The sequence below is a fragment of the Pinus tabuliformis genome, chromosome 3_1, assembly GCF_031772625.1.
Source record: "Pinus tabuliformis cultivar Carrire ecotype Pingquan chromosome 3_1, CPIR1, whole genome shotgun sequence".
Classification (NCBI taxonomy): domain Eukaryota; kingdom Viridiplantae; phylum Streptophyta; class Pinopsida; order Pinales; family Pinaceae; genus Pinus; species Pinus tabuliformis.
Window position 1 is genome coordinate 419,131,788 of NC_142301.1, and position 13,820 is coordinate 419,145,607.

General features: G+C 36.3%; 1 protein-coding gene and 2 pseudogenes across 3 annotated transcripts in view; all 3 read right to left on the minus strand.

The window, feature by feature from the left end:
• Positions 1 to 1,180: 1,180 nt before the first annotated feature.
• The window catches only part of LOC149187526 (uncharacterized), a 66,117-nt pseudogene continuing 53,477 nt past the window's right edge, over positions 1,181 to 13,820 (minus strand). The window contains exons 3-5 of the transcript XR_016255576.1: positions 8,572 to 9,061; positions 4,480 to 5,897; positions 1,181 to 2,000 (exon numbers count right to left, since the gene is read on the minus strand). The product of XR_016255576.1 is annotated as an uncharacterized LOC149187526 (transcript). The remainder of the gene's footprint in view (positions 2,001 to 4,479; positions 5,898 to 8,571; positions 9,062 to 13,820) is intronic.
• LOC149187527 (uncharacterized) lies at positions 1,289 to 1,666 on the minus strand. Its single transcript, XM_089409691.1, has one exon. It carries the CDS (start codon positions 1,664 to 1,666, stop codon positions 1,289 to 1,291), a length of 378 nt encoding a protein of 125 aa, XP_089265817.1.
• Positions 6,596 to 8,227, minus strand: LOC149187528 (putative disease resistance protein At4g33300 pseudogene; annotated as a pseudogene). Its single transcript, XR_016256030.1, has 2 exons — positions 6,958 to 8,227; positions 6,596 to 6,812 (listed from the first exon to the last, which is right to left on the minus strand). The product of XR_016256030.1 is annotated as a putative disease resistance protein At4g33300 pseudogene (transcript).

A 13,820-nucleotide genomic window follows, 5' to 3' on the forward strand; every position in this document is an offset into this window, starting at 1 on the left:
TTGCACCCAAGTTTGCATCCCAAATTTACACCATTATTTGCAGGAGTAGTTTACCTAGGCGGTAGAATGGCCCGTTTTCCCAGGGGAGGGTGGTGGAGAAGCGGAGAAGGAGGGTGGCGGAGGACGGAGACATTCCTGGTGGCCGGAGCCGGACGATTTTCCGGCTGGTGACGGAAAACGGGCCATTCTACCGCCTAAGTAGACTACTCCATTGATCAATTATATCATTACTAGATTCAATGACTAATTATATCATTATTTAGCATAGTGAACTTTCATATATACTAAGTCAAATGATCAATTATATCATTGTTTAGTATGGTGAATAATTTTAAATTTATGGAAAAAATAAATTTTTAAATTAAACAAGCACTGTTATTTATGGTATTAAAATAAATAAAACACATGAACCTTTTCTTGCTGGTAAAAAAAAAACGATAAAACACACTTTAAATACAAAAAGTTGGGTATTTTTTACCCATCAAAAAAATCTTGGAAATTTTCATTAAAAATCGTTACCCAGCAAAGCTTTTTAATATAAAAGTTTTCGGAATTTCCTTTAAAACTTTGTACAGATCCTTTTAGAAGTAAAAAAAACTTTAAATTCCCTCGAAGAAATGCACATTTTGTGCATCGAACGGAAGTAACCACAAAACCAAATTTGGGTCATGTTTAACCTCTCATAACTTATGGGTTAGATAGGTTAGCTTTCTGTGAGCCTCACTTTAACTAAAAATAAAATATTCTGAATTGTTACACTGGTTAAACGTGATTTTTGGTGATTTAAAAAAAAGGTCACCACAAACCAAAGAACACTCGTTGCAACACCGGTGAAGATTGTATGATGATTTTTTTCATTTCAACCTCCATTTAATTTTGGTTGTTAACTAAACCAACTTCATCATCTGTGAAATAGGAGGAGAAGAGCCTAAAATTATATTAAATACAGAAAAGCCCCCTCTCTCCCTGTCACAATTATCAGATTAACTATATGCAGAGTGGGATTTGCTGCCCTTCTTCGAATCTTCCATAGAGCTCCAAGAACGAGCCCGCAAAGAAAAGTATATCGATGATCTCGAGTAATGATCACAGATAAATGCTTATAACTGGCAGCAGCACCACGTACAATTCACAATAACATGCAGTAAACTGAACAGCAGCAAACAAACAAACAATATGCTTTTGTGTTTGTGGAAAAATCTCAAAGCCCAAATGCAGAAAACATGGTGCTATCCCATGACAAAATCAAAATAAGGATCAAAACTTGTTTATACAACGTCTGACACAACTAAAAAATCCCATCTTCCTGACACAGTTCCTTTCTCAGCGTCCGTGAGACTAGCTGGCAAGCATCCATACTCAGATCTACTGCTGCTGCCAAGGCCACAAAGACTGCAGCATCTTCCATACAATTAACATGTCTCATGGCTATTTGTACAACGGGCTTGCTGCATTGACGTTCTCCCTGAACAGTAGAACTCATCACAAAGCCTTTATAAACAGGATAGGGGAACTGGCTGAAAGAAAAATCTCCACTGCTGTGAGGACTTGCAACAGGAGAATTGAGGGATGAACATCCTGACCGTCCATTACCCATGTCAATCAGAAACTTCCCTCCCTTCTGGGAACTGATCATTGATTCTGCAAGCAATATCCCATTATTCATGCCAACCAATCCACAGCCCTCTGCCACAAGCTCAAATCTGCAGCCCAAACCGTCACTACCGCCACGTTCTTTCCAAGCTTCCAGTCAACCCTATGGCGTCCAACTGCCTTCTCCCATATGTCTAAGAATAAGCCAAGCTCCAGGGTTAGAGCGGCTAACCCTATCTGTACCAACTGAAGGAACAAAAGGAGTTACCATTGATGCAGCTGCAACTGGAGACCCAGAAAGATCATGTATCATAACCAACCATCCTTTCTGTACCCTTATATCTCTCTCCCGACTACTACTGCAGGAGCTTAACCAGCCCCTATTACTTGAGTCACATTGGATCGATCTGTGACAGATAAAAAGCTGTAATCAGAATCAAAAGAAATCCACAAATACAAAAACAGTCTCTAAACCCCTGCTAATAAAACAGAACAATAACATGCAACCATCCACAGAAACATCTACATACAAAGGAAAAACAAAAAACAGACAACAATCCCTTCATACAATCCAAAACATGACAATCTCTTTCCACAACAGAAACGCACTCCCATGGTACAAAACCTTAAAATTTGCTAAATCAGTTCAACTTTAAAATTTCAAATTTCAAACAAACCACCTCCAATATCCTCCACAAATTTTACATAAAAAAAACATATAAGACATCACCAGGTTTGCTACGGTGGTTAGCTCTTAGAATTTAATCTAAACTGCAGGACAGTCTGACATTAAATATCATAATGGGCACTCTCAACAACCCATTTCCTTAAAATCTTCTAAAGCAACTAAAATTTCAAATTTCAAACAAACCACCTACAATAGCCTACATAAATTTAAAAAAAAAAGGACGACATCACCGGGCTTTGCTATGGTGGTTAGCTCTTAGAATTCAATCTAAACTGTAGGACAGTCTGACATTAATTTTGATAGCATATATACAAATTTTTGCATGGGTTTTGATAATGGGTACTCTAAACACCCCATAACTCACAATCTACGCCAGAAGACAGCCAACATTCCACCTGATCCACTCATTTATTCAAATTTTAAATTTATGGTTTGATTGGGAGTGGACCACTGGATTTATAGATCAGAAAAGTCACTGGAAATGGGGGCATTTGAGTGTCTAGTATAAGGGCTCGGTTAGATGGTGAAGTGGGAGTGCTTCATATCCCTGTCAAGGTTCACATCCGAGTCAATGTCATCCCTCATGCGTTGTCTTGCTCAAGAAAGCAGGCTGCTTCGAGTGGTTAAGACCAGTTGCATGTATGGATGACTTTGGCAGAATAAGGTACCCACCTAGGTGAAGAATTTCTAAGCCATCTACATTCAATTGGAATATTGTCAGATTGGGAAAATGCACACTTGCCACACATTGATACCAATAATAATAGAAAGTCAATTGTAATATTGCCAAACTGGGAAAGGTGCTCTTGCCACATATTGATGGCAACAATAATAGAAAGCATATTGTGATAACAAATAAGGGATTTAAATTTCACACTAGCGTTCTTTTTCATTCAATTCAAAAGGAAATCCTGTATACCAATCTCTAGCTACATACAAAGGAAAAACAAAAAACAAACAACAATCCCTTCATACGATCCAAAACATGACAAACTATTTCGACAACAGAAACACACTCTAATGATACAAATCCTTAAAATCTGCTAAAGCAGTTCAAACTTCAAATTTCAAACAAACTCAAATTTCAAACAAACCACGCACAATAGCCTCCACAAATTTTTATGTAAAGCAGTTCAAATTTCAAACAAACCACCTACAATAGCCTTCACAGATTTTACATAAATAATATATAAGACATCACCGGGGTTTGTATGGTGGTTAGCTTTTAGAATTTAATCTTAACTGCAGGACAGGTTGACATTAAATATGATAGCATATATAGAAATTTCGCATGGGGTTTGATAATGGGCACTCTAAACACCCCATTTCTTTAAAATCTGCTAAAGAAATTCAAATTTCTAAGTTCAAACAAACAACCTACAATAGCATACACAAATTTTACATTAAAAAAAAATATAGCAAAATAACAAACAGAAAAAAGACACCACCGGGTTTGTTATGGTGCTTAGCTCTTAAAATATAATCTAAACTGCATGATAGTCTGACATTAAATATGATAGAATATATACCAATTTTGCATGAAGTTTGATAATGGGCACTCTAAACACCCCATTACCCGCAATCTATGCCAGAAGATAGCCAACATTCAACCTGATCCAGTAGTTTATTCAAATTTTAAAGTTATGGGTTGACTGGGAGAGGACCACCGAATTTATAGATCAGAAAATTCACTGGAAATGGGGACATTTGTGTGTCTAATATAAGGGCTTGGTTAGAGATGTTGAAGTGGGAATGCTTCATATCCCTGTCATCTGACTCAATGTCATCCCTCATGGGCTGTCTTGCTCAAGTAAGCAAGCTGCTTCAAGTGGTTAAGACCAGTTGCATGTTTGGGTGACTTTGGCAGAATAAGATACCCACCTAGGTGAAGAATTTCTAAGCCATCTATATTCAATTGAAATATTGCCAGAATTGGGAAAATGCACACTTGCCACATAATGACACAATGATAACAATAGAAAGTCATTTGTAATATTGCCAAACTGGTAAAGGCACGGTTGCCACACATTAATGGTTGATAATAGAAAGCATATTGTGAAAACAAGTAAGGGATTTAAATTTCACGGTAGCGTCCTTTTTCATTCAATTCAAAAGAAAATCCTGTATACCAAGCTCTAGAGATTCTGCACAATGTAGTTGAGAGTAAATAATGCGTAGCTAAGAATCAGAGCACCAACCGTGATCTAGAATTCCTGTCGCGGCTAAACTTGTAGCTGAAAATTGGTTGCCGAATATTGCCCTGAATCTGCAAGACCTGCGGACTGCACTCGGGCTCGCCGTCAAACTGGAAAACAAACCTTGGCTCAGGTTCTGCCCGGACGTTCAAGTGAAGCTGAGGTCCCGCTTTCGAATCTCCGGCTGAGCTTTTTCCCAATAGACACCCGCTTTCGGAAAACCTATAAATTTTTTAACCCTCAAACCCATTGGGTTGACCGTGTAAGTATGTCTGGCTGGATGCCTTGGCGCTAATAACTAGCAAAATTACAACATTCTGACAGTACGAGAATCAAGGTTTCTGTTATTTACTTCCCCAGGCAATTGAATTTGTCACTATCAATAGTTATTGAAGAGGGTTGCTATCGGTTATCTTATATTTGGCATACACAGCACATCAAAGGATAATTAGAATGAAACTACCTACAGTTTGAACATCATCTGAGAACGAAGTTTTCATAATAGGAAAATACAAGCTTGTCTTGATCTCTTATCAGTATAAGCTGAAACTCCTTACATCTGCATTCTGTCTAGGTAGGATGTCAACCATCCAGCCAATCCAAGCTGAAGTGTGCTTCTACAACTTCAACTCTCAGCTCCATGAGAGCAGAGCTCTTGACCTGCATCCATTGCTGCCCAATCTGCTCGTCACAGAGAACATGCTTTAGAGATTTCAGTCCTCCAACTGACTCAGGCAGCTTCCTCAAGTGAGAACATTCTCTCATGTCAAGCTCCTTGAGTTTCTTTAGTTGCCCTATTTCCTCTGGAAGTTCTTCTAAGCACTCACATAGCGAAATGTCGAGATATTCCAGCTTCCCAAGTTTTCCAATAGATGTTGGAAGCTCTTTCAAACCTAGACAAGCCAATAACCTTAACATTCTTAAATATATGAGCTTTCCCAAGTCATCAAGTAACTTTTCAAGGAGGTGACAGTTAGTGATAGAAAATTTTTGAAGTGAAGTCATGTCACAAATTCCAGCAGGAAACTCCTCCAAATCACAGCAATGGTCCAAGTTAAAATCTAGTATCAGGGGAAGCTCTAGGCTTGACTGGGCACTGTTGAACCTGGACATATTTCCAAGCCCTTCACATAAGCTCAAAGATAGTTTCTCTAAGTTCAGTAAGGCTTGACTGTGCTCTTGAAGTGGTGCAACAATTAACCTCTCTAAGTGGATAGTCTTAAGCTGAGTGAGAGAAGATAATGCTGGTATACCATTCACTATGGCTCTCTTGGACCCATAATTTAATACTATGAGAAGCTTCAGTTTTCTCATAGAACTGAAAAACAGTGGAAGAAAGTATTCGCTTGCAGAAAAGTGTAAAATTTAAGCCTTTTCCTCAGAGAAATTCATATTGCACCACTGAGTCTCTTCCATGGCACCTACATAGATAAACCACACATGCAAAGTTCAATTAGAACATATGGGTTATTGAACATACTATGAAATCACTTTCTAAGATTTTTGACATAATGGCCAACACCTAGAAATTTGTTTGTGATCACTAGATGTAGATCACGCAGTGATCAGCTATTGATTATAAGGTAAGATTCGCAAGTGACATGGACATGTAATCTTGAGCACAAACTAAATATTGTATGTGAATGCAGGTCGTTTATATGCTGGTAGATCAACAGCAATAAATGTTTTACCCTGAATTTAATTGCTTGACACTGCTAGGTAGTGTTTTGCGTAAAAGGAAAGCAGATAATACAAGTATCCAAGGTACATTATTAATTGGTTCATATATATTTTTTCGAAAACATAAAAAACTGTTATTAAACGTAAAAATATTAGCAGAAGCTTTTAGAGAATTTGGTGATTGGATAGTGCAGTTTGGTAGGAAATGCTTAGAAAATAAAAACTTCATTATAAACAGCCCCAAAATATTTTATTCACAAGGTTCTCTGGTTTCTAGGCCTGGCCCATGACAGCCTGCCTGCATCCTTTGTTGGTTCAACTTCTTGCTTAGCAGGAAACACAAGGGCTAGGGAAAAGAAACAGAAATTCCGAATGCAGTGCTTTTGGCTCCAAATGCTTCAAACAAATAAATACATACACTTTAAGCAGGCTGCTAGAATCACCCACCTGTGGAAACGGAAACTATTTGAGCATCAAATGCTTGATCCTCAGGCAGCTTACATTTTCTTGGCAAATTGTGCCCCTGACTAGGCATAAGCAACCTCTTCCTATGAACTATACTGTCTCGGGAAGCCAAATATATGGCCAAATGTCGCATTACATTGTGCTGAGAAAAGTACAGCTCAGAGGCACTTCCATAATTGATGGCTGGTCTGCTATTACATCCAATTAAGAAGAAAACACAATGTATAAGATAAAGGAAGCCATGATCAAAGAGCCTAGCACAACAAATAGTCGAGAAGGAACTTACCCGAGATTGCTTATCAAATTCAACAGATTTCTACTTGTAAAGGCACTTACCTGAGATTGCTTGTCAAATTCAACAGATTTCTACTTGCAAGTTCTAACAAGATGACGAAAGCATCTTGCCAGTCCATTTTTCGCACATAAACCCAAATGTCCAATAATGATTCAACACAAATTTTTCTATCCTCTGGAAATGATCCCAAGTCTAAGAAGCAAACCCTTGTTTCCTCATCGAGGACATCAATACTAGTTTCCAAGACTCTAAGAAGCCCTTGTTTGTGATAATCTGAGATTGGTTCCCCATTTAAGAGCTTGTTCTTGGCTCTCTCCCATGCCGGGAGAGGCTGACCATGAAAAGAGCTTCCGATTACCTTCAAAGCAAGTGGAAGGCCTTTACATTCTGCTTGCACCTGTGGTTCATACATTAACAACTATAAGTGGAAATTCTATAGATGGACCTTACCAAGTACGACATTGTCTTACAGGACTCGACCAAGTTGCATATAAACTTGTCGAGTTATACCAATTTTGACCAATCTGACTGATTCTTTCAGTGGCTAGTTTGACTTGGCTCTTTTTTGGTCAAGAGAAGTCAAACTTAGGAGAGTTTGGAAGACTCAGTGGAGTTTTGTATCTATATGGACTCTTGGTAACAACAAATATAAATACCACAACAAACTGCAAGCCATTTGGGATACCCAGGTTTCCGTAGTCTCAACTGAAGAAAGGCTTCATAAAAGAGGCTTTACAGAAGTTGCATCTATTATGGGGATTCGGAAGATGTTGGCTATGTTTCTTGTACGTTCCAATTTGTTAAGAAGGTCTGGTCTTGGTTAGAAAGAGTTTTTACATGTATATTATGCCACAATTTTACTGGTAGAGCGTTCTTCCGGAGATCCTGGATGTTACCACAACCCTGTCTGGAGTGCTTCACAGGTAAGGATGTTCACTCTCTACTACCTATGGCGTAAAATGTGTGTCAAAACGTTTGAAGATTCGTCAAAGATAGAATAACTAAAATTCGTAAATTCTTCATTTTGAACTCAAAAGTGATTCAATGTTCAACGCATCTTATTGCCATAAGAAATTACTGTGAAAAGCCACATTAAGGAGCAAGATCTCAAGGATTTGCTCTACTAGAATCAATAGCGAGATCTCATGGACTTGCTCTACTTGCATTGATGGGTAGGAGGAAGGCTTATTTGATGTGAAGATAACTAATTATGTACTCTTACAGGGATAGCAATCATATCCCTTTTAGTTGCAGGGACAAAAGAGAGGTGCATTCTACAGTTTGGGTAGGGGTAAGGGTGATCCATCAACTTTTGCATGTGTCTGTGTGATATTATAATGAATTTAGACAGAGCATTGGTTGTATTGAACATGGACACTAACACAAACCTATCTAAACACAGGTCTGAGGTTGTGAAGGATGCATTTCTCAACGTAGAGACATGCAACTTCCGACTTCACAACCTCTAGGTGCATCTCAGACCTGGTTGGATCTGCTTCTATTAGTAATATAAGTATCAGATTTTAGCAAAAATGAGAGTAAAAGAAAATATAAACAAGATATTGGCTTTTGCAGCAGCTACCCTGGAACCAAAGGAAAAACGAAGTACCTTTTAGGAGAGAAAAATGGTTTCAAAAGATGGAAACCCTAGTTACCTTTAATTTCTTGATCATTGAAGAGAGCTAACGCCAGAGTTGTTTTGCCAAGCCCTCCCATACCTTGCACCCCAACAACTGACACCTCTTGCTGGAGCAGTATTCTCTTCAAATTCGAAATGCTTTTCTCCAACCCCAGTACAAAATCAGACTTTATTGATAATTTATAACTACAGGGAGCCTCATCAACAGCTCCATCAAACAGGTCTTCTACTCCCATTTGTTGAAGCATCATGATATTCTCATGGGGATCATTGCTGACCTTGGCCACATATTTGCACATTCTTTCAGTCATCTCGCTCTCATCCACTGACCCCACCTCGTACAAATGGTGAAAACTCTTGAGCTCTGTTATGAGATTCTTCAAATCAAGCAATATATGGGGAGGCATTTGGCACTGAACGAAGCCACAAATCTCCTTCTCCAGCTGCTGAATTCGAGAAGTATATCTAAGGTTGTGAAAAGTAATAAAATGGCTGGTTTTCTCACACTGTTTTACCAGCTCAACGCCAGGCTTCTTGTTTCAAGCTTTACCTTTTTTCAAAAATGCTAATTTCATAGTGAAAAACAGTAAATACATTTTTTTATTTTCACATCACTAGTTAAGTGGCTATATAATGTTTTTGGTTCTTGGTTAGGTTGGAAAATATTTATAATAATATAATTTTATGGTTGTTGTTTAAGTTTATTAGGTGTTATTAAAACAATAAATACATTTTTTTTTTTTTTTTCACATCACTAAAGAAGTAACTATATAATGTTTTTGGTTATTGGTTAGGTTAGAGAATATTTATAATAATAATAATAATATAATTTTATGGTTGTTGTTTAAGTTTATTAGGTGTAATTTTTTTTAATTTCAATTTAATAATTTTTAAATGGAAAAATATGATTTTAATTTGGTTGTATTGAAAATATTTATATGTTTTTACATATAAGGTGGGTGCAAACAAAGGAGAATATATAGTAAGTCTATTTAATAGTTAATAACAAGTGTTAATTTCTTAAAATTATATGATAAATTTGAAAGGAGTAGGGTATGTATCTTTTTTCGGGTGAAATATATTAAAATTATTGTGTGAATGGGGTTGTAAGACCCTATATTTTCATCCTGGGAAAATATAGTCCTCTCTTAGCCACTTGCATAGTTTAGATTGTCATAAGCAAAGTAGGTACATTATCTTAAGATGTAAACATTTCATTTTAAGCAGTGTCATAATGTGGTTTCATCGAAGCATTAAAAGATGGAATGAGAATGCACATTTGGGATGCTAGTGTTATATTCAGCTTGAGGCATGATTGCACGTCTAAGAAGACTCTAACAAGGGTTGCAGAGGAGAGGTTGGGGGATTGTAGTCTCACTTAGAAGTGTATACAAGCAAGTTAAGCCCTATGAGAAGTTGTGAAACAAAATTAAGGGATTTGACAAGTTGCATGAAGGCAACTTAGTAGTGGTACTAAGTGAGCAATCCTTGATTCAACTTGATACTCTCTCCTTGGCACTACCACTTTGTAAGATGGAGAAGAAATGTGAAATAGATGTGCAACCCACTATAGAAGTTGAAGGTTGTTGTAATGTATATCGGTGGTTATGTCATGATGTGAAAGGAAGTGTTGGAACTTGGAAGGTGACCATTAGAGTAGATTTACCATGGAGTGCAAGGAGGTGCAAGGATCTGATAAGGAGGGAACTACACAAATCTAACAAGTAGGCCATATTGGGTTAGGATATTACTATTTTGGGACATCCAAAGTTGAAGGTGCATTTTATGGAGGTGTAGTCGAAGTGCTTGGGTGCATGCCACAGCGTAAGGGTATCTAGGACTTTTAGTGTGTGTTAGTGGTGTTAGTGCATTGTGTTTGATCAACACTAGCTAGAATGTGTTCCATGAAGGAAAAAATCCCACAAATTTGGGATGACTTAACCATTTGGCATTTAAGGTGTGTTATGTCCTAGTTTTGAGGAGACAATTAGAACCATCTTAGAGTGTGATGGGTTGTGCCATGGACTTAGGTCCACTTATATGGGTTGAGGTGTAAAGGTACCGTGTGAGTTGAAGAAAATGATTACAATGCTTACCTATATAAAGTGTTTATGATATAAGATTAATAAGTTTTTGTTGGAGAATGGAAGAGGAGGATAAGAAAAGAGAGGCATTAAGGTTTGTTGTAAATCAATCAAAAGGAACGAACTTGTTATTCTTATTAGCAAGATTGTTCAAGTTGTCTCTTCAATAGGAGTGAATTTTGGCTAGGACTAGGGAGTTAAGCATTGATTGGGTACTCTGGAAATCCAAGACCTAACATATCCAAGCTAGTCCATTAAATAGATTCATCTTGGGCAAGGTTTGTTAAGGCTAAGGTGCAAATATCCCCTCTGCTCAAACTATTTAACATGCAAAGTTGGATCTGATTCTTCAACTTGTCTTGACGATGAACCACACTGGTTGGTTCGAAACGCCTAAACAAATGATATATCTTGTGATTTACACTGGAAAAATTTCTCGTAAACTACACATTAAGAAAGTTTGTGCACTCCTATATGGATAAACATGCTTATTATCTTTCATGAGTTTCATCAAATATTTAACATATTATTCATCAACTTTATTTAGATATTCATCATCTCCAATTAACAAATATACATTAAGAAATTTCATGCACTCTTATATCGATAACATGCTTATTATTTTTCATGAGTTTCATTAAAGATTTAACATATTATTCATCAACTTTGGATTTGGCGAGGATGAATTCTAGTATATTACCAAGTGTGTTTTTTTCAATTGTAGTTCTTACTTTCATGATTAATTTGGTTGTAATTTTTACTTCCACGATTAATTTAGTCTAAGTTCTCTAGGTAGTCATTAATGATCTATTCAGTGCTATGTGGGGGTTTTACTTTTCAACAAATATGAAGTATCTATGTTACATTGGGACCTAGTGACCTTGTTGAAAAACCCTAGCAAACATCTTTGAAACCATTTACTAGCACTAGTTGAACTTGAGATATCTCAAAAACTAAAAGGAACAAATAAGGGTTGCTTTGCCAATCCACTCATAACCTAATCCACTTTGGTGTACTTATATTCTCAAAGTGAATCAAATACCAAGAATGAATGTCTGCTAAAACCTATAATCACATTGTTTCCCTAATAGCAACTAAAAACTTCTATACCCAGTTGTTGAACTTTTGCAACCAATTATAAACCTTCAACAAGAAGTAGTTTTCTAATGAGAATTATTGCCATATCTTCCTTGGTTTTACGAGGAAAAAGAAATAAAATTTCATTTGTTATCAAAGGTAAACCAAATTCATTATTTGCATACTTCCAAACCCAGGGTTTCGTATCCAAAGTAGATCCTAACCACATCAATGAAACAAACTTTGTTTTTATGTATCATCCAAACATTATGTACAATTACAGACTCACCTATAATCCATTGTTTATAAAAATGTTGAATATTTTCATACATGATATACTGAACAATTGGACAATGAAAATAGTTGTCATCGCTATTCTTCCATTTATATGCTTTTTGCAACTTATTTGAAAGAGCAATTTTGTCCCAACAATTAGACTTGTAGCATAAAGAACATGGTTAATACATATGATTAGACCAAAAACTAGTTACTACCAAAATTCAACCAAAAAAAATATTACTGCATAAAAATAGAATTAAAAACAAAAATTTCCCAAATTAAAAATAAATAAATGATAAACTTTTTTTTACCAAAATTTAGTGATTTTTTTGGTGCTAATACTAACATCACCATTACAACAAGATATTTTTCTAGTGCTAATACTGCCATTACAACAAGATATAAGAGGGATATAATGCAAAAAGTTTAATAATAATATGTATGTAGAAGATGGTCTTCAGACTGGTGAATTCATGATAATCAATGGGACTACAGTCAAAATAATTGGATGTTATTTACTTTTTTACATAGATTGTCAAAATAATTGCATAAATCGGTTTTTTTTAACCAAAATTTAACAAAAACTTTGCTAGTGCTAACATTAGAACCACCATTACAACAAGATATCTTTCTAGTGTTGACAACACCATTATAGTAAGATACCTCAAGAGAGACAGAAAATCTAAAAAGTATGATAGTAATACGTATCCAGAAGATGGTATTGAAACTAGTAATTGTTCACGAATCCATAAGATTGTAAGGTCATTCTCATTATCATAATCATTGTCATCATCATCACATCCTTGTCATTGTTATTGCCATCATTACATTATCATCATAATCACCATTCATGCCATCATCATCATCATTATGGACATTGTTTGCAATTGTTCATAATTGTAGATGTTGTAAGAAATATCATCAACCCAAAAAATGTGATCAGTGCTAGAAAAGGGTTGTTTAGGACACATTGATATACGTAAGAGAAATAACAACTCTATTTTTGAGAGATGATCGATGATGATCATCATCACCACCATTATCATCGTCATTGTCATTTTTATCATCCCCATCATCATCATTAATGTAATTTCTATCGACATTGTTGTAATCATCATCATCATTCATGCCATTATAGTTTTTGATGATGACCTAGATGAAAATGATGATGATGACACCAAAGATAATGCTTATGATTATGACAATGACAACATCTAAAATTGGGAAGATTCGCCAACGTCATTAGCATCGTCATCATCATAATCATTGCCATCATCATCATTTTCATTGTAACCACTATCGTCTTTATCATCATAATCACAATTCATGTCATCGCCATCATCTTCATTTTCATCATTGTCAATATTATTGACATTGTCATCAATTGTTCATAATTGTCAATGCCATAAGGAATATCATCAATGCAGAAAATATGATGAGTGTTGGAAAAGGGATGCAAAAGTGAACATAGAAATGGGGGCAACAATAGAAGTAAAATTGGATGAAAAGTGGATACAACATAAGTAGATGCACAACAACATGAAAAACCTGACACAAAAGTGGATGCAAAAGTAGATGCAGTTGTCAATGCAAACTTGGATGCAAACATGAAGGCAAAAGTGGAAGCAAACATGGGTCCAATGGTAGGTGTAAAACTTGGCACAAATTGTGGTGAAACAAATGTGGATGCAACAACGGAAACAAAAGTATATGCAAAAATGGATGAAACAAAAGTGGATGCAATAGGGGATGCAAACGTGGAAGCAAATGTGGTTGCAATGGTAGGTGCAAGATATGGTGCAACAAAAGTGGATGTAACAATAGA